General features: G+C 41.3%; 1 protein-coding gene and 1 pseudogene across 1 annotated transcript in view; both read left to right on the forward strand.

The window, feature by feature from the left end:
• ecel1 (endothelin converting enzyme-like 1) overlaps positions 1 to 19,683 on the forward strand; it is an 87,424-nt gene that overhangs the window by 57,944 nt on the left and 9,797 nt on the right. Inside the window, exons 7-16 of the mRNA XM_078202143.1 lie at positions 419 to 641; positions 757 to 855; positions 1,634 to 1,708; positions 5,102 to 5,205; positions 5,492 to 5,550; positions 9,317 to 9,368; positions 9,474 to 9,541; positions 14,363 to 14,487; positions 19,223 to 19,288; positions 19,379 to 19,474. Of these exons, the coding sequence (XP_078058269.1) occupies positions 419 to 641; positions 757 to 855; positions 1,634 to 1,708; positions 5,102 to 5,205; positions 5,492 to 5,550; positions 9,317 to 9,368; positions 9,474 to 9,541; positions 14,363 to 14,487; positions 19,223 to 19,288; positions 19,379 to 19,474 (967 nt within the window). The remainder of the gene's footprint in view (positions 1 to 418; positions 642 to 756; positions 856 to 1,633; positions 1,709 to 5,101; positions 5,206 to 5,491; positions 5,551 to 9,316; positions 9,369 to 9,473; positions 9,542 to 14,362; positions 14,488 to 19,222; positions 19,289 to 19,378; positions 19,475 to 19,683) is intronic.
• Positions 6,269 to 6,481, forward strand: LOC144491937 (U2 spliceosomal RNA; annotated as a pseudogene).

The raw sequence follows: 19,683 nt of genomic DNA on the forward strand, positions 1-19,683 counted from the left end.
TCTTGTGTGGGACCCTATCAAAAGCTTTCTGGAAACCTAAATATATCACATCCACCATTCCCCCTTATGTATTCTGCTAGTTACACCCTCAAAATCCTCCATTGGGTTTGTTGAACTTGATTTCCCTTTCATAAATCCATGTTGACTCTGTCCAATCTTACCATTATTTTCTAAGTGTTCTATTATCACATCCTTTACTATAGATTTCATAATTTGTAGGAGCATGGTGGAACTGGGGAGCTGGCAAGATGGCCAGCGGGCATAGTTCCATGCACCCCTGTCTCCATTGTTGGCCATATAAAATATTGATAAGCGGAAGTAAATATTCCTAATTTAGTATTGTAATTATGACTAGCCCACAGAATACGTTCTTTGATATGCAGCAATAATAGACATGATCATACTTTCGCATTTTCAGAATACTGCATAATTATATGATTTGGCGCATTGTCGTTGCTCTGAGTGAACATCTTTCCACACCATTCAGAGATGCAATTCATGAGTTCTCTAAAGAATTAGATGGCACAGAGAAGCAGATTGATCTGGGCAAAATGTGCTTAAACCAAGCCAATAAACAATTTGGGATGGCTCTCGGAGCTCTTTTTGTCGAAGAATACTTCTCATCTTCCAGCAAAATAAAAGTAAGTTTTATTTTTCCCCACTTAAGATTCTGACAGCAGAATAATTTAACAATTTGAATTATCATGCAAATAAGCCATCAGCTTGGAGAACTATGATTATTTTTATTCTGATAAGGTACAACAACTAGTTGAAGACATTAAGCATGCATTTGATCGTCAAGTAGATGAATTAGATTGGATGGACGAAAAGACAAAAGAAGCAGCGAGAGCAAAGGTCTGTTTCAGTAATCCTACCGAAATATCATTAAGCAGCACTAAATAATATTGGGTTTTTATATCGGATTTTGCATCATGTAATTAGCTTTGACATGAAATGCAGTCTCAGATCAATGATAATACATCAGTCCTCGTCCTCCTCTGTAATTAGATTACAACTGTACATTGTCAGTTTGACTTATTTGCATGTGAAAAAGAAAGAATTTTCATTATACAGTACCTTATTATGTCTCTTAGAAATGTCCCAAAGTGTTTCACATATAATGAATTACATTGTGCAGCTATCCTTGTTATGCAGGTAAACCCATGTCTCATGGTGTTCAGTGTTGCACAGGAAAATTCAGTGCTAATTGTATACACAAGTTCAGTCTGACCTCTAACAACATATATTAAAAAAATCAAGATTTGGATAGCAAACTGCACTTAAGGTTTTAGTAAGTGGCACGACTTAAAAATATGGCATAAAGGACGTTTTCCATTTTGCTACAAAGCAACAGAACATCAAGGTTGATGCTCAAGCAACTTACCAATGAAAGTTGAACTCCATCACATGTTTATAACATGGAATATGTTTGCGAATAATATTCTGTGCATTAAATACTATTTTAAGTTTTTGCCAGTATGGTATATAAGGTAGTCGGCAGTTTATGAGAAGCTCCATTGATCAAATCATGATATTTTAGCAGCTGTAGTATCGGGATTTATTTCCTTGCATGATATAGGAAAACTGCAATGTCTCTGAAAATTATAATCTAATGCATTCTTATTGTTTGCAGCTTCACTATATGATGGTCATGATTGGCTATCCAGACTTTTTATTAATTACCGATGCTGTTGATAATGAATATGGTGTAAGTATTGACAACCTCTGTTTCCAAGTATTTCCAAGAAAAATGACTATTATTGGCACCCTATGTATTTTAGCTGATTTGATTGATATGAGCAGATTACCATATTATACTAGCTTGGCAATGATTGAAAAGTTAATGATTAACAATCCATGATGCAATATTAATGCTGTGAAGAATGTCTAACAGTATCCTCTTTGTATCCAATAGAGGATTGTTCAATATTTGATCATAATGGCATGATTAAAAGATGACAGAAAATTAAAAGAAAACATGTATAATATATCGTTTTGTAGTTGCTAGATTTATTTTGCTTCCAGGAACTAAAAATGAGTAATAATTAGACAATAAAATATGGACGTACTTCATGTCGAGAACCCAATTTAACATCTGAAAAGGAGTATAGGGAGACTGGGAGTGCTGGAAGTTTCAGGATACATTTATAAGTGAAGGAAATTCGTCCCCTTTCATCTCCCCAAAATTGTAAACAAAATAAAACTAACAGCTACAAAATCAAGCTGCTATGATAATGAATATTACCCTGCACCTAACAGGCATTAGTAATGCAAGGCTAGCATCACGATGATCTGTTGTTTAGTCCATGCTGTCCAATGATCAAACAGCCCAAACGGCAATAATAGGATCAAGACCTATTTGGAATGATTGAAAAACACAGAAGCAATAAAATCCCTTTGATAACATCAGGTGTGAGCAAATTCCAGGAATCCATCATTTAAGATGGAATGATTAAGTGTACAGAAATGGGTTAACCAAGAACAGTCAGCATAGATTTATTAAATTTTTTTGACAAATTTAATAAATCCTTTTAAGCAAATGCTCAAGAGAATTGACAAAGGCACCGAAGCAGTAGACATTGTATATATAAATTTTTAGAAGACATTGAATAAGATATCTCAAAAGAGGTTTGTAAGTAAAACTCAGACAATGCGCAAAAGGTGTTTTTAAAAAACTGACGCAGGCACAATGAATCAAATGGCCTCCTTCTGTGTTGTATCATTCTAAGGTTTTATGATCTTAAATAAGAGATGTGGCAATGTGAGTAGAAAGTTGGTTTTCAGATAGGAAACAAATATTGAAGAATGTGTTGCTCATATCTCAGGTATACATAGATCATAGAATCCCTACAGTGCAGAAGGAGGCCATTCGGCCTATCAAGTCTGCACTGACCAGGCCCTATTCCCCCTGACACTAGGGTCATTTTAGAATGGCCAGTCAACCTAACCCGCACATCTTTGGACTGTGGGAGGAAACCGGAGCACCCGGAGGAAACCCACACAGACACAGAGAGAATGTGCAAACTCCACACAGACAGTGACCCGAGGCCGGAATTTGAACATGGGTCCCTGACGCTGTGAAGCAGCAGTGCCAACCACTGTGCCACCGTGCTGCCCAATATAGGAAATACAATTTTAAAGTTTCTGGTCACACAAGTAGAAGAGATTGCAGATGCTGAGAAGAACTATTACAAACTGCAGGATGATATAGAGAGGTTAGTGAACTGGTCAGATGTAATTTAAAATAGAGCAGTACAAGATGATTTTTTTTTGAAGATAAATCAAGAAATGGGAGTGCACTCAATGGAATTATGTTAAATGATGAGGATGAACAAAGAGACTCGGGGTCAAATATATTAAGGGCGAAATTCAACTTTGGTAAAGCAGTAGTTAGGTCAGAGGGAAAACAATGAGACTGGCAGGTGTAAAGAGCAGTGGCAAAGCAGAGCGAAATCAGCAGGAGGAACACTGTGATAGCAGCAACAGGAACACCACAGGGCCTGCATATATATATATATATACACACATAGAGATATATATATATATATATATATATATATATATATATAGAGCAGTAACAGAGCAGAAAAGACCAGCAGCAGAAACATAGTGGGACCGGCAAATATAAGAAACAGTGAGAGCGGCAGAGGTATACTGGTAAAGATAAGATGTAATTTGTGGGAGTCATGTACAAGCCCCCTAACTATAACCACACAGGGTAGGATGGAGGATAAAGGAACATATAATTGGAGCTTGTCAGAAAGGCACAGCAATAACATAGATTTTAATCTACATATGGACTGGAAAAGTCAGAAAGACAAAGGTAGTGTGGATGAGGAGTTCACTGAATGTTTTCAGGATAGCTTTTAGATCAACAGGTTTTGGAGCCAACCAGAGAGAGGGCTATACTAGACCTGATTTTGTGCAAGGAGATAGGAATAATCAGTGTCATAGAGAAGGTGTCCCTAGGTAGCAATGACCAGAATATGATTGAATTTTACGTTCAGTTTGAGGGAAAGAGGATCGGGTCGGAGACAATGGGCAAAATTCTTCTATCTGGGACTAAGATAGTCCCAGATAGATGGCAGGGGTGGGAACATGAAACCATGTCATATGTTCATTCCCCGAATGCATTGATTATGCAACTGGATATTTTGTGTGATATTCCGGAGGCAGGAGGGGGCAAGCTTGATAGTGCATAGTTTGGCATCATATCAGAGCACCATATTGAAAAGGTGCCTAACATCACTGAACCACTATTGAAGAAAGAAGATGGTCCTCCTAAAAATGAAGATGCATCTCACGGAGTACACTAAGGTCTGAAGATGGACTTACTGAAAATAAAGATGGATCCCCAGAAACATTCTGAGACTGGAAGATGGACCTCCTCTATGACACTGAATCTGGATGATCCACCTGCAGATGCTTCTCACAACCACTGCTGTGGTGTTGCAGGATCCCCGATTGCTTTGGCCTCCTTTCCGAACCCCAGGGGCAGCCCTAGGTTACTTGCCTTGGACACAGTTCAGAAAAGGTTCACTAGTCTCATTCCTGAGATGAAGGGGTTGTCTCATGAGAAAACATTGAGCAGGTTGGGTCTATACTCATTGGACTTTCGAAGAGTGAGAGGTGATCTCATCGAAATATGTAAGATTCTGAGGGGGCTTGACAGGGTAGATGCTGAGATGCTGGTTCCCCTCATGGGAGAATATAAAATTAGGGGACACAGTTTAAATATATGGGGTCTCCAATATATGAAGGAGATGAAAAGGAGTCTGTACTTTACATGGCTCATTGGTTTGGAATTCAGTTCCCCAGAGAGCAGTGGAGGCTGGGTGGTTGAATATATTCAAGCTGAGTTAGACAGTTTTTTGATCAACGAGGGAGTCGAGGAGTATGGGGTCAGGCAGGAAAATGGAATTAAGGCCATGATCAGACTAAGCATGATCTTATTGAATGTTAGAGCAGTTTTAATAGGCCAAATGGCTTACTCCTGTTCTTATTTCTTATGTTCTTACTGAGAAATTACCCTTTGAAAACAAAATATTGCATTTCGGCCTTTATGCAACTCCAGTTTTTAGAATTTCTTCTCCTGTTTTAGTTCGAAGTGAATGAGAGGACATATTTTAAAAATGTGCTCAACAGCATAATGTACAATATCAAACTCTCAGTAAAGAAAATACGTCAACAAGTGGACAAGACTGCGTGAGTATTTTTAACTTATTTTCTGCAACAAACCCAACATGATAAAAACCCTAATAGCGTTATTGTATTGGTGCTACCTGGTGTGCAGGCACAATACTATATGAATCCTGTCAATCTTAATTGTGTTACTGTAGGGAAGCACTAAATGTAAACCAGATACTTTACTCATGTTCCTGAGCTGTCCGTTTAACAATTGTAAGTTGCTGTTGGTAATTATATTGTTACTGAAATAATTTTCAAGAGAACTGTGATAAAATTTGTAAATCAACAATATCTTTGTTTGCAGGTGGCTACTTCCTCCTCAAACTCTAAATGCTTATTACTTATCCACACAAAACCAAATGGGTAAGTAAATGTAGATCAATATATCATTGCACTGATTAAGAATAAAGTTTCCTTTTCTACTACAAATCATAGTTGTGTTGAATATGTATTTTTATTGCTTCATAATTCAAGCTGTTTAATTGCTTTTGTCATTTTTTGGATGTATATCCTGGTTATAACTTACCGAGATCAAACTTTTTATTAACTAAATCTCTTCACTTGCAACAATTACTACTTCCATACAAGATGAAGCAATTACCTGACACCACATCTAAAAGGGCAGCATTCCCACTTGAGGTGTTTTGTTGATGTAGTTTTAAAAAATAGGTGCCCCACTCAGTTTTTTCTTGCACCTTGTTATTTCCCTGGATTCCCAATGCTCAGAGCCTATTTAGCAACTTCTATGTGCAAGTCTTATCAAATGTTTTATAAAAATCTAGGGCTGCGATTCTCCAGTACTGGGACTGAGTGCCCATGCCAGGGGGAAGCCTGGAGGATTTCCCGCTGGTGTCAGCAGCCCCAATCAGATGGGCTTCTCCCACCTGATAGATGCCAATTTATTCATTTCGGACAACCTACCGGCCAGCCCCGCTGTTTCAAGACTGGGCCACCATTTTAAAGGGTGACCCGATCTCCGCGTTCGGAGACAGATGTCCCCCTCCCCAACTCACAAAAACATAAATAGTGCCCCCCCCCTCCCATTGGCCTTCTCTGTTCCAAGGAAAACAATGTATCCTCCATCGCTTCTCGGCCTTTTGGCTAAGATCAAGTGTAGTATGGTCGGCAGCCCATGGTCGGCCGCACTTGGTTGAGGTCATTGGGTTGCACTGAAGCTTCATATGTTTCATATGAAGCAATTTTTTAAAGTGGCATCTCGGCCTTTTGTCTAAGATGCAAATGAGCTCAAGTCTTGGAGGAGGAACCTCCCCCTCCTCCAATCAGCTTGGCTCATGTAGATCAGGCCCAGGACAGGGTAATTTGGTCGCTTGCCCTGTCTTGTCAGCCTGGATCTGAAATGTCTCAACTTGTTGAGACTCTGAATTGGATGTGATTTGATTGAATTGGAAAAGTATTTTTTTTTTAAATAGTGCCCCCCACCCCCCACCCCCCCCCCCCCCCCCCCCCCGGCCTTTTGGCTAAGATCAAGTGTAGTATGAAGAGCATGCTGCGCTTGGTTAAGGTCATTAGGTTACATTGAAGCTTCATATATTTCATATGAAGCAATTTTTAAAAAGCGGTATCTCGGCCTTTTGGCTAAGATGCAAATGAGCTCAAGTCTTGGAGGAGGTATTGCTTTCCCTCCTCCAATCAGCTTGGCTCATGTAGATCAGGCCCAGGACAGGGTAATGTGGTCGCTTGCCCTGTCTTGCCAGCCTGGATCGGAAATGTCTCAACTTGTTGAGACTCTGAATTGGACTTGATTTGATTGAATTGGAAAAATAATTTTAAAAAATAGTGCCCCCCCCCCCCCCCCGGCGACCACCACCCTCACCGAAGAGGGGCATCCTCTCACCCCCCTGCACCCACAAATAATGGGTAACCACCCCCACACCACACAGGGATGAGGGTGACCCACTCCCCTCCCTCCTCAGACTCCCTACTCAGCCCCAATTCCCCCTCAGGCTCCCCGCACAGCCTTGCTGATAACAAATCTACTTCTGTTAATGACAAATCACATTATTTTCCGGTACTGCATTTCTGAGGAAGCTAAGAATAGGTGAATTGGCCATGCTAAATTGTTCTTTTGTGTCCAAAGATGTATAGGTTAGATGGATCAATCATGATAAAATGTGCAGGGTTATGGGCATAAATCAGTGGGGTGGGCCTGTCTGTGTAAGATGTTCTTTCGGAGAGTTGGTGCAGACTCAATAGGCCAAATGGCCCCCTAGGGATTCTCCCAGAATAGTGAATGTTGTGTTTGCTATTTGTAAGGATCCATTGTCTGAATTTTTACCTTGACAAGGCTTGCCCAACATTTATAATTGGTCTCCAGGCAATGCAAACATTGTTCAATCTCATGGTCCTAACATGTGATTATTGTTAGAAATATAAAACAGATTGGTTTTTCCTTATACTGCAGTGATTTCATGATCCCAGCAGAGAATCTATACATGAAAAGAGCATTAGCCAGAAATAGTGAAACACCCTAATTTTCTGACTGACACTCACTTCAAGTTTAACTATCTACCGGAAGCACAGACTACCCCCAAGTGTATACATACCAATTTGTAGATGTAGAATCAAGTTGTTTTCTAGTAATAGACATATGTTACCAAAAGGGGGGTGGGGTTGTTAAGTTAGATAGCCTTGATATCTCCCTACTTTCCCCTTATACATGCTGGTATGTGTCCTAACCCATCAGAGTGTTGTGATCCAATTCTTTATTAATAACTCTACTGCAAATGTGAGGCAAGATGAACTCTGAGGGTGGTTTATTTGCACATTCTCAAAATGCAGGAGAGGGGAGCCGCTTTGTAGCGCAATGTGCACTCAGGGATAATGTGGGGGGGGGGCGATTCTCCCATCCCACTGCGCTAATTTTTTAGTGCAGTGGGCCGGGAGAATCGCACGTCAGCTGATTTGTGGTATTGCCGTGAGCATTTGCACTGCGCTTGCGTCTCCTAGGCCCAGATTTCTAGCGGCGTCTGTGCGGAGCTGGAAACCAGCTGGAAGGTGGGGCTAGCATTTAAATAGTATTTTACATACTATTTAAATGCTATTAGCGGGCCCAGGACTGAATTCTCCGGGCCCATTTGCATCTCTCACCCCGCCAGAGTGTTTCACTCCAGTGGGGATTACTATAGCTCTCCATTTTCGGGGAACTAGTGGCCTGACTCCACTGGAGTGAAGGGGGGGTAATTGGGGCCCCAGGGGATCGGGCAGTGGGGGGGGGGGGGAGGGGGTGCCTCCTGAGCAGGGGCACCCTGGCATTGCCAGCCTGTGTCCCCTGGCACTGCCCAAGGGACAAAGTGTCCATGCTGAGGGGACACCTTGGCACTGCCTGCCGGGCATGGGCAGTGCCAAGGGGTGCGGGCCTATTCGGAGGTAGGGCCTACGGGGTGGGGGCTGCTGGGGTTGGGGCCTAGGGGCGATCAGTGGGGGTCCTGCTGCCACTCTGCATAGGGATCGGTAGGGCTGGAGGGAGGCCAGCGATTGGGGCAGGCTGGGGGGGAGGTAGTCAGCCGGGGAAATGGGGGGGGTGGGGCGGGGGGGAGGTCAGCCTGCGGTGGGGTGGGGTGGATCATCACTGCTGGGGGCGGGTGGCTGGAGATCAGGCCGAGACGAGACGGGGGTTCAGGGCTGGCCCGTGAATGGATGAGGGGGCCACTATCGGGCCGTGGAGCGGTTGTGGGGGCAGCACTGCAGGGGTACGGGCTGGCCAGTGATCGAGCTGGCCTGCAAACGAGAGGATTATGCTTCGGGGCAACTGCACATACGCAGAGGCCCGCTAAATTCAGCCTCTCCAGCGGGAATAGGCCCCGCCCCCTGAAATTTAATGAATTTCACACTGGTGACCTCTGCAGGGCACAGAGGGTGGGAGATTCTAGTGTGAACTCCCACTGAAAAAAACAGCATGAAATACTCCAGTTTTCCCGCGAATTTGACACTTAGAACTTTTTTGGGCGAATCGCCTGTGAGAAACTGCCAAATTAGCACTTATTGTTCAAGACAGAGCTTCAATCATTTTAAAAAGGATCTCTGATGATTTTTTAAATTTTTTGAAATTAGCTATGAGGATATAGGTATATGTTAATGTGTTTGGTATCTTTTGTATTCATTTCCTCAGTATTTCCAGCTGGGATCCTGCAGCCTCCACTTTATGATCCTGAATTTCCTCAGTAAGTATTCCAAATCAATAGCATATCTTAGCTCAATACACATTAATCTTCTTGACTACATAAACCACTTTTTAAATTGCTTCATGCCAAATTATCTGTTGACAGGTCCCTGAACTATGGAGGTATTGGAACTATTATAGGACATGAATTGACACATGGTTATGATGACTGGGGTATGTTTTAGCCCTCCAAAACATCTTATATTTTGTGTTTTTGTGTGCCGTAAAATTGGATCCGGTATTTCTATTTCCATTCTAATATACCAGGGCCGCAATTATAACCATTTGCCCTGTCATTAAATCCTTCACTGCAATCTATCACATTCAGGTGGATAAACAAGGTTAGTGGGAATGTGTTTGTGGTTGTGACTGAAATCCTGGAGATTTCTAAAGTAAAATTACGCACACACAGAAAACATTAATAAAAATGATAGTTAACGTCTCAAAATGTGCATGGCTGTTTTATATTGGTTTGACGGTAAAGGACGAGGGAAAAGTGCCGCAGAAACAAGAAAAGTAAAAGTAAATCAAGGGGGGAAGTAACTATTCAATACAAATTTTTAAAAAGGTGATGGAGCAAGTAATAAGATTAAAGGTGCACAAATCTTCAGGATCTGATGGCTTCTACTACAGGATATTAAAAGAAGTAGATGAGGAAGTTTGTGATATGTTAGTCTTGGGTTGGTCTTTCCATATGCCACCGCCCCCCCCCCCCCCAACTCTCTCCGCAGCAGGTTATCCCACCATAGATATGGGGAGCTATTGACTGCTGGTAGGATCTTCCAGTCCCGCTATGGGGTTTTGCATGGCGTTCTTGCCCCGTCACCAGGGAACCAACTGCTGGAGGGCGTCCCTTCCCACTGACAGGACCAGAAGGGTTACAAAATCCTGCCCCTGATTTGCTAAAACTCCATTTTTAAAAAATCATTCACAGAAAAATACTTTTGCAGGTTATCTCAGCTAAACATTTAAAGTAGATGAATAAATGAGAGGTTACTATTTACTTGTGACTCTTCCTACTGCTTGACCTGTGATCTTTCCTTTCCTACTCCTTAACCTTTTGATCATCTTTTTCTCATTTTTCTCTCTTCTATCATTCTTGTATTTTTTTATGAACTGCCTGAAACCTGCAGAGCTAATGTATCTCTGGCAGGGTAGAACTTCTACCAAATGGCCCCACCAAACTGCAGATTTTGGGGGCTGGACACTTGCATAGAAACTAGAAACAGGAGTAGGCCATTCGGCGCTTCGAGCCTGCTCCGCCATTCATTTTGATCATGGCTGATCATCAAATTCAAAATCCCAATCCCCCCCATCCCCCATATCCCATGATCCCTCTAGCCCCAATAGCTATATCTAATTTCTTCTTGAACCCAGACAACATTTTGGCCTCAACTACATTCTGTGGTCGTGAATTCCACACATTCACCACCCTTTGGGTGTGGTGTAGAAATTTCTTCTCACCTTATTTCTAAAAGGTATCCTTATCCTCAAACTATGACCCCTAGTTCTGGACTCCCCACCATTGGGGACATTCTTTCTGAATCTACTCTGTCTAACCCTGTTAGAATTTTATAAATTTTTATGAGATCCCTTCTCACTCTTCTAAACTCCAGTGAATATAATCCTAACCGATTTAGTCTCTCCTTATATGACAGACCTGCCATCCCAAGAATCGGCCTGGTAAACCTTCGCTGTACTCCCTCTATAAGAAGGACATCCTTCCTCAGATAAGGACACCAAAACTGCACACAATACTACAGGTGTGGCCTCAACAATGCCCTATACAATTGCAGGAAAACATCCCTATCCCAATACCCAAATCCTCTCGCTATGAAGGCCAACATACCATTTGCCGCCTTTACTGCCTGCTGTACCTGCGCATTTACTTTCAGCGACTGATGCACGAGGACTCCAAAGTCTCGTTGAGTATCCACTCTCTCAACTTACACCCATTCAAGTAATAATCTGTCTCCCTATTATTGTTACCAAAGTAGATACCTTCACATTTATCTACATTATACTGCATCTGCTATGCACACATTCAACCTGTCCAAATTACGCTGAAGCATCTCTGCATCCTCCTCACAGCTCACCCTCCCATCCAACTTTGTATCATCTGCAAATTTGGAGATAATACATTCACTTCCCTCTTTCAAATCATTAATATATAATGCGAATCGTTGGGGTCCTAGCACAGACCCCTACAGAACCCCATTAGTCACTGACTACCAATCGGAAAAAGACCCATTTATGCCAACTCTTTGCTTCCTATCTGTTAACCAACTTTCTATCCATCTCAAGACATTACCTACAATCCATGTGCTTTAACTTTACATGGTAGTCTGTTATGTAAGACCTTGTCGAAAGCCTTCTGAAAGTCTAAATAAACTACATCCACTGGTTCTCCTTGGTTAACTCTACTAGTTACATCCTCAAAAAATTCCAATAGATTTGTCAAGCATGATGTCCCTTTTGTAAATCAATGCTGACTTTGTCTGATTGCACCATTCCAAATTCTGAGTTATGAATTTCTTGATAATAGACTCTAGCAACTTCCCCAGTACTGACGTTAGGCTCACTGATTTATAGTTCCCTGTTTTCTCTTTACCTCCCTTTTTGAATAGTGGGCTTATATTAGCTATCCTCCAATCTGTAGGAACTATTCCAGAGTCCAAAGAATTTTGGACAATAACCACCAATGGATCTACTATTTCCAGGGCCACTTCCTAAAGTACACTGGGATGAAGATTATCAGGACCTGGAGATTTATCCGCCTTCAATTTCCCCAAAACCATTTCTCTATTAATGCTGATATTCTTAGCTCCTCACTAAACATGTTTCTCTCAGCACTTCCAGCACATTGCTTCAGTCTTCACAAAGGAAGACATGAATAAAGTACAAATTTAATTCCTCAGCCACTTCTTTATTCCCCGCTATAAATTCTGCCATTTCTGACTCTAAAAGGCGTACATTCCTTTTTGTCAATCTTTTTCTCTTTATATATTGATAGAAACTTTTACAGTCAGTTTTTATATTCCCTGCTAGCTTACTTTAATACACTATTTTTCCCTTCTTAATCAATCCCTTGGTGCTCCTTTGCTGAATTTTAAACTGCTCCCAATCCTCAGGCTTATTGTTTTTTTTTGCCAATTTGTATGCTTCTTTCTTGAATCTGATACTGTCTCCAATTTCCCTTGTAAGCCATGGTTTGGCCACAATTTCCTTACCACTCTTGCATGCAACAGGAATAAACAACTTCTGGAGTTCACCTATTCTTTCTTTAAATGTCTGCCATTGCCTGCCCACTGTCTTTCCTTTCAGTAATGTTTCCTAGTCCATCATGGTCAATTCATGCTTCATATCATCATAGTTACCTTTAGTAAGATTCGGGACCCTGGTCTCAGAATCAACTACATCTTTATCCACTTTGATGAAGAATGCTACCATATTATGGTCACTCATCCCCAAGGGTTCTCTCACAACTAGATTGCCAACTAATTCTTTCTCATTGCACAACACCCAGTCCAATATGGCCTGCTCCCTTGTTGATTTCTCAACGTATTGCTTCAGAAAACCATCCTGTATGCACTCCTCTATTGTACTGTGACTAATTTGAATCTCCCAATCTATATGCAGATTAAAGTTGCCCATAATCATAGATGTTCCTTTAACACCTGCATTTCTGATTTCCTGCCTAATGCTTTTCCCAACATTACTACTACAGTTTGGTGGTCTGTATACCACCCCGACCAAATGTTTTTTTGCCCTTTGTTGATTAGAGTATAGAGTACACTAGTTACCTATGTTACTTCTAGTGTAGCTGAGATGTCTAACTCAGAAACCTAGAGCAGGTAGCTGGCCAGTTTTGACTGAAGTGGGGAATCCCTGCTCATCAATATTTTATTATCTTTGAATGCTGTTACCAATTCCACACTTCAGGGATGCACAGATGTCCTTTTATGTCCATCTTTACTAAGGTTGTCAGTTCAGGAGCCTGTCACAAGTTGACTCAGAAATTTTATTGGGCATAAAGGAAAGTGTTTCACTATAATGAAGTCTTGTCCTAATTTTCACCGTCAGCAGCCCTGCCCGCTTTGAACAGTCTGTTTGAACACCAGAAATGCTAAGGCTATTCTACCCTTTCTCTCCTACCTTTCTGTTTCCTTCCTTCAATCAGTTTCTCTTTTTTCTACATTTGTTTCATCTCTGCTTGGTCTTTTGCTATCCATTCCAAACCTAATGGAAGTGCTAGTCCTGGCCTTTATCTTGTGGTTATGTGTGTTCAGATCAATCCTTTTCCGACCACAGGCACTAAGGATTCCATAAGGTTCAGCAGGCTAGAATAAGAATCAAACTGTTTAAGTTCACACCATAACATAAATTTGGTTTAAAATATAAAATTGCCATTTCAATCTAATTAGAAGAAAATTAACCTAAAAAGCAGCACTGAAAACTGTCTATTGATTACTTATGCAACTGCTTTGGTCAGAAGGCCCACCTCTGCTCAATATAATAATGTTTCGTGCTTGTTGTAATAGTAATAAATGAAGAAGCAGAAATGCTTCACTCATTTCAAACAGAGAATGAAATAAATGTTGCTCAATAGGTGGTCCTTATTTTACTGAGTCGTCCAACTGTGAAAAACATGAATGTTAGCAGTCAGTTACATAGAGATGTCATATCAGATCGTAGTCTCACATCCTAAACTGATTCTATCATGAATTGTCATATGCAAATACAAAATAACTCAGCAGTACAGCTGATTCCTAAATGACTATGGAGCTGAGTCCCTTGCTTGCAGTTTAAGGAATGTTGGCTTCTGTTATTAAATAGAGGATTTCATAGGAGCAGAACATTCTATGAAATTGGAACCGTTGGAGGAGTAAATTTTTTGCCAGTGTACAAAAATGCTTTTGACTGTAAATTTGCATGCCACGTATTGTGAAACTGCCATTGTTGTAAAGGTGTGGCACAATTCTTGTTTTGTTTCAGGAAGTCATTATGATAAATATGGCAATCTGAAAAAATGGTGGACAGAAGAATCCTATGATAAATTTATTTGGAGAGCGCAATGCATTGTCAATCTATATGAAAACTTCACTGTTTATAACCAAAGGGTGAGTCCTCTGCCCCTATCTTTTGAATACTCATGAGTTATAAATTCTCATTTATTTAGTAATTTAGACAGATGATCCCAGAAAGACTTTTAAAATGTGTGTCAGAATGTTGTAAAGAGAAAAAACAATCTGGCCAAGGTAAACTGGGAACATCTACTAATGGGAAAATCTACAGAACAGCAGTGGGGGGCATTCAAAACGGAAATGGGGAAGGTGCAAGCCCAACATGTTCCCTCTAGGGTGATAGGTAGGAATAAAAAGCCCGGAGAACCATGGATGATCAAAGATATTAAGGATACAATGAGAAGGAAACTAAAGGCTTTTAAAAAGTACAAGGGGAGCAAATTAGTGGAGGCATTAGTGAGGTATAGAAAGTGCATGGCGGAACTTAAGAAAGCAATTAGGAATGCAAAGAGGGGATATGAGAAAGCTCTGGCTGGTAAAAGTAGGGAAAATCCCAAAATATTCTATAAGTATATCAATGGAAAGAAGATAACCAGGGAAAGAGTAGGGACCATTAGGGACCAAGGGGGCAATCTCTGGGTGGAGCTAGAGGACATTGGCAGAGTGTTGAATGAATACTTCACATCCGTCTTCACCCAAGAGAATGAGGACGATGGTATGGAATTCAGGAAAAGAGACAGTGAGGTTCTTGAGCAAATTGACATAGGGAAGGACAAGGTATTGGAGGTTTTGGCAGCCTTAAAAGTGGATAATCTCTAGGTCCGGATGAATTGTACCCTATGCAGCTGTGGGAGGCAAGGGAGGAGATTGCAGGGGCTCTGACCCAAATTTTCACTTCGCCTTTGGCCACAGGGGAGGTGCCAGACGACTGTAGAACAGCTAATGTGGTCCCTCTATTTAAGAAGGGTTATGGAGATAAATCAGGGAACTACAGACCAGTGAGTCTCACATCAGTGGTAGGGAAACTATTAGAGAAACTTCTGAAGGAGAGCATCTATCTCCACTTGGAGAGGCAAAGCATGATCAGGGATCGTCAGCATGGCTTCGTCAGAGGAGGTCATGCCTAACAAATTTGATTAAATTTTTTGAGGAGGTAACCAGGTGTGTAGATGAGGGTAATGCAGTCGATGTAGTTTATATGATTTCAGCAAAGCCTTTGACAAGGTCCCACATGAGAGACTTGTAAAGAAGTTAAATTCACATGGAATACTGGGTAATTTGATAAAGTGGATTCAAAATTGGCTCAGTTGTAGGCGACAGAGAGTGATGACAGAACGCTGCTTTAGTGACTGGAAGCCAGTGTCCAGTGGCATACCACAGGAATCTGTGTTGGGCCCCCTATTATTCATCATTTATATAAACGACATTGATGACCAATCCTTACTAGGATTAGTAAGTTTGCGGATGACACAAAGATTGGACAGGTGGTTAACTGTGAGGCGGAGTGTCTTGGGCTACAAGAAGATAAAGACGAATGGTGGAAAGGGCAGATAAGTGGCAGATGAATTTAACACTGAAAAGTGTTAGGTGATACACTTTGGAAGGAGTAATTTGACAAGAAAGTACACAATTAATGGTAGGACACTAGGAAGTTCTGTGGAACAAAGGGATCTTGGCATGTTTGTCCACAGATCTCTGAAAGCGGAAGGGCATGTTAGTAGGGTGATGAAAAAGGCATATGGGACTTGCCTTTATCAATCGAGGCATAGATTACAAAAGCAGGGAAGTCATGTTGGAGTTGTATAGAACTTTGGTGAGGCCACAGCTAGAATACTGTGCAGTTCTGGTTGCCACATTATCGGAAGGATGTGATTGTGCTGGAGGGGGTGGAGAGGAGGTTCACCAGGTTGCTGCCTGGGATGGAACATTTAAGTTATGCAGAGAGGTTGCATGGATTGGATTGTTTTCGTTGGAGCAGAGAAGACTGCGGGGTGGCCCAATCGAGGTGTACAAGATTGAGAGACATGGACAGAGTGGATAAGGGGAAACTGTTCCCTTTAGTTGAAGGGTCAGTCACAAAGGGGTGTAGGTGAGGGGCAGGATGTTTAGTGGGAATGTGAGGAAAAACCTTTTTATCCAGAAGGTGGTGACGGTCTGGAATGTGCTGCTTGGGAGGGTGCTGAAGGCAGATTGTCTCACATCCTTTAAAAAGTACCTGGATAAGCACTTAGCACATCAATACATTCAGGGCTATGGGCCAAATGCTGGCAAATGGGGTTAGGTGGGAGTTCAGGTGATTCTAATGTGTCGGTGTGAACTCAATAGGCCGAAGGGCCTCTTCTGCACTGTATGATTCTATGAAATCAAGCAGATTGGTGGTGTGAAGAGGGGTGACATTAGATGCTAATGTCAAACGCCAGCTTGGTGCTCGATCTCAATTTCCTTTCCTCACCCTGCGTTAACTGCTGCTGATCGATCTTTCCTCGCCTGTCGCAAGCTAAGGCAGGGTGTACCTGGCCCATTTCCTCTGGTGTGTTTCTAGTCCCATCCTTCCTTGAGGCCACCAGATAAATCGTGGCAGTAGATCTGGGATAGATATGAGAATGGAGTTAAACAGCCATTCTTGTCCTTCTGCAACTTGCCAGGGGTGAAGACCTTGGTCTCAGCAGGAAACTGGGCTAGGGTCATAGTGGAGGTCAAAGGAACAGTTAAATATTATAGACTGACCCTGTCAGTATGGGACCATAAAAATCCAATCCTTAATCTATGTTGTTCTTAGCATATTTAAAACAGTTTATTTTGATTTCATCAGTACTATCGGTCTCTGGAATGAATAAAACATAAATCTATATTATCATTTCCCACTCATTCCACAGCACCAGATAGATATACAGTGGTGGCCACACTAATCGTTCTTTTCATGAAAATACCAGAAACTGAATTAACTCACGCCTCAGTTTATCATTACTTTCCATTAAAGTATCATAGCTTAGACAAGTGCCTACATTGTTTTGGGGAACCAAAATTGCATGTGTTACAAACTAAGTTGATACAAATTCCTGATGCATCTCTTCTGGTTCCTGTAATATAAAATACACAAAAATATATTTGTATAACATTAGGAAATTAGTATTACATCTTCCAAATAGCTCTAAAGAGCGATCTAAGTAAGGGTTTGAAATTACTGAAAAGACTAAAAAATGTGTGTATATTACAGTATGTATCATAAAATTTTAATTCAGGTAAGCAATAAGGCTGCGAGATCACTTATACATATAACCCAAGAAGTCAACCTAGCCTCAAGAAATCAAGGTGCTTTAAGGCATTTGTTCTTTTAGAATGTAAGTAATGATTGCTCCATAGATGATCTGATGACGAACCGAACACAAGGCATTCAGGATTTAATTATGAAAATTCAACCTGCTCTTAAGTTAGCCATTAACCTAAACAGCATCCATGCCCAGCTCTTGCGGGCTACAAGGCGTGAGAGCATTGAAATCAATGCATTCCTCTCCAAAGCCAACACAGGAATGCATCTGTCTTGGGTGCATTGAACGTGCAAACGACAAGACATAAGGAGTCTGTCAATGGTACCAGCTTACACCTTGGTCCTTGAGGGCTCTGTCAATGCGGTCCCAGCCAAGCTTACAGCCTAGTGACACTGAGGTAACATAGGTGTAAGATCATCCATGAAAAGAATTGTACACATACAGGTTAGCTATAGTGATTTTCTTTGACAATTGGGCCCAACACATCCATTCTCCAGAATCACAATGTCCACTGAACTTTCTGGTCATCCTGATATTGTAGCTGTCCCAGGTACTTTCCTAATGTGTGTGGGCACATGTCATTGATAGGCTATGTGAGGTGGAGGGGCAGATCAATGTGTGAGGTTAAAATTCTCAAGAAGCAGCATTTCAAAAAGCAAGTTTTACCCAGGTTCTCAATTTCCTATTAGAACAACTGTAATCATGGGTTTCTTCACTGTGGTTTATAATTATACAAAAGTTTTTAAAGTTTATTTATTAGTGTCACAAGTAGGCTTACATTAACACTGCAATGAAGTTACTGTGAAAATCTCCTAGTCGCCACACTCCGGCGCCTTTTTGGGTACACTGAGGGAGAATTTAGCATGGCCAATGCACCTAACCAGCACGTCTTGGGGTCTGTGGGAGGAAACCAGAGCACAAACCCATGCAGACACAGGGAGGACGGGCAGATTCTGCACAGAGAGTGATCCAAGCCACGAATCAAACCCGGGTCCCCGGCGCTGTGAGGCAGCACTGCTAACCACTGAGCTACCGTGCTAAAAGAGTAGAAAAAGAATGGTGTGCAATATGGACAAGCACCAATACTGGACCAGAACCCTATCCCACCCCAGACTTGCACAGCTTAGTCATGAAAGAGGCAAATAGTGAAAGTGAGCACTGCCTCTCTGCCACCTGGGGATATCCAGACATTTCAGGAACTGGGATTTACATATCAAGAATAGGCTGCTCTGCAATACGTTTCGCGAAAGGAAGCTCAGATTGCTAATTACAAATTATCAATACATGATGAAATTTTAAAAAGTGAAGCTGGTTCCACCAATAAATTTTAAATGTTCAACTGTCAAGTATCATGACAGAGGAAATGTTCAGGCTAAACAAGAAACTTAAGTCAACCTGAAAAATACCAACACCTCTCCCCCCCCCCAAAAAAAAGACAACAAGATTATGATTTTCAGAAAACATGTGATACTTAGTGGGAAATCCATCAGATTTTTAAAGGAGTAATTTTACAAATGAGTATATCTATAATATACTTTGCTACTATTGGTCTCCCTCTACAGGTCAATGGCCAACTTACACTTGGAGAAAACATTGCTGATATGGGAGGACTTAAACTTGCATACTATGTGAGTGAACTTGTAATATTTCTTTATACCAGTGGATTTTTTTGAAATGTGCAGGAACTATAGCCAACAACCATTTTACCTATATTTCAGGCTTATCAGAAATGGATTCGAGATCATGGTCCTGAACGTCCCCTCCCAGGCCTAAAATATACCCACAACCAACTTCTCTTCATTGCATTTGCTCAGGTGAAAAAAACAAGGTTATTTCACCCATTGAACTGAACAGGTTTATTCGATTTTTAATGAAGGGTCTTTCATAAACTCCCGTTCATTCATTTCTTGAGTACACACAAGACAGAGCATCATGCAGAAATAGCTTATTTCTATATGAATGAATGTTAATCTATGTCCAAATGGTTCTGTGTATTATAAAGGTGTAAGGATATAAAGGTGTA

This window comes from Mustelus asterias, chromosome 3 (assembly GCF_964213995.1).
Source record: "Mustelus asterias chromosome 3, sMusAst1.hap1.1, whole genome shotgun sequence".
Classification (NCBI taxonomy): Eukaryota; Metazoa; Chordata; class Chondrichthyes; order Carcharhiniformes; family Triakidae; genus Mustelus; species Mustelus asterias.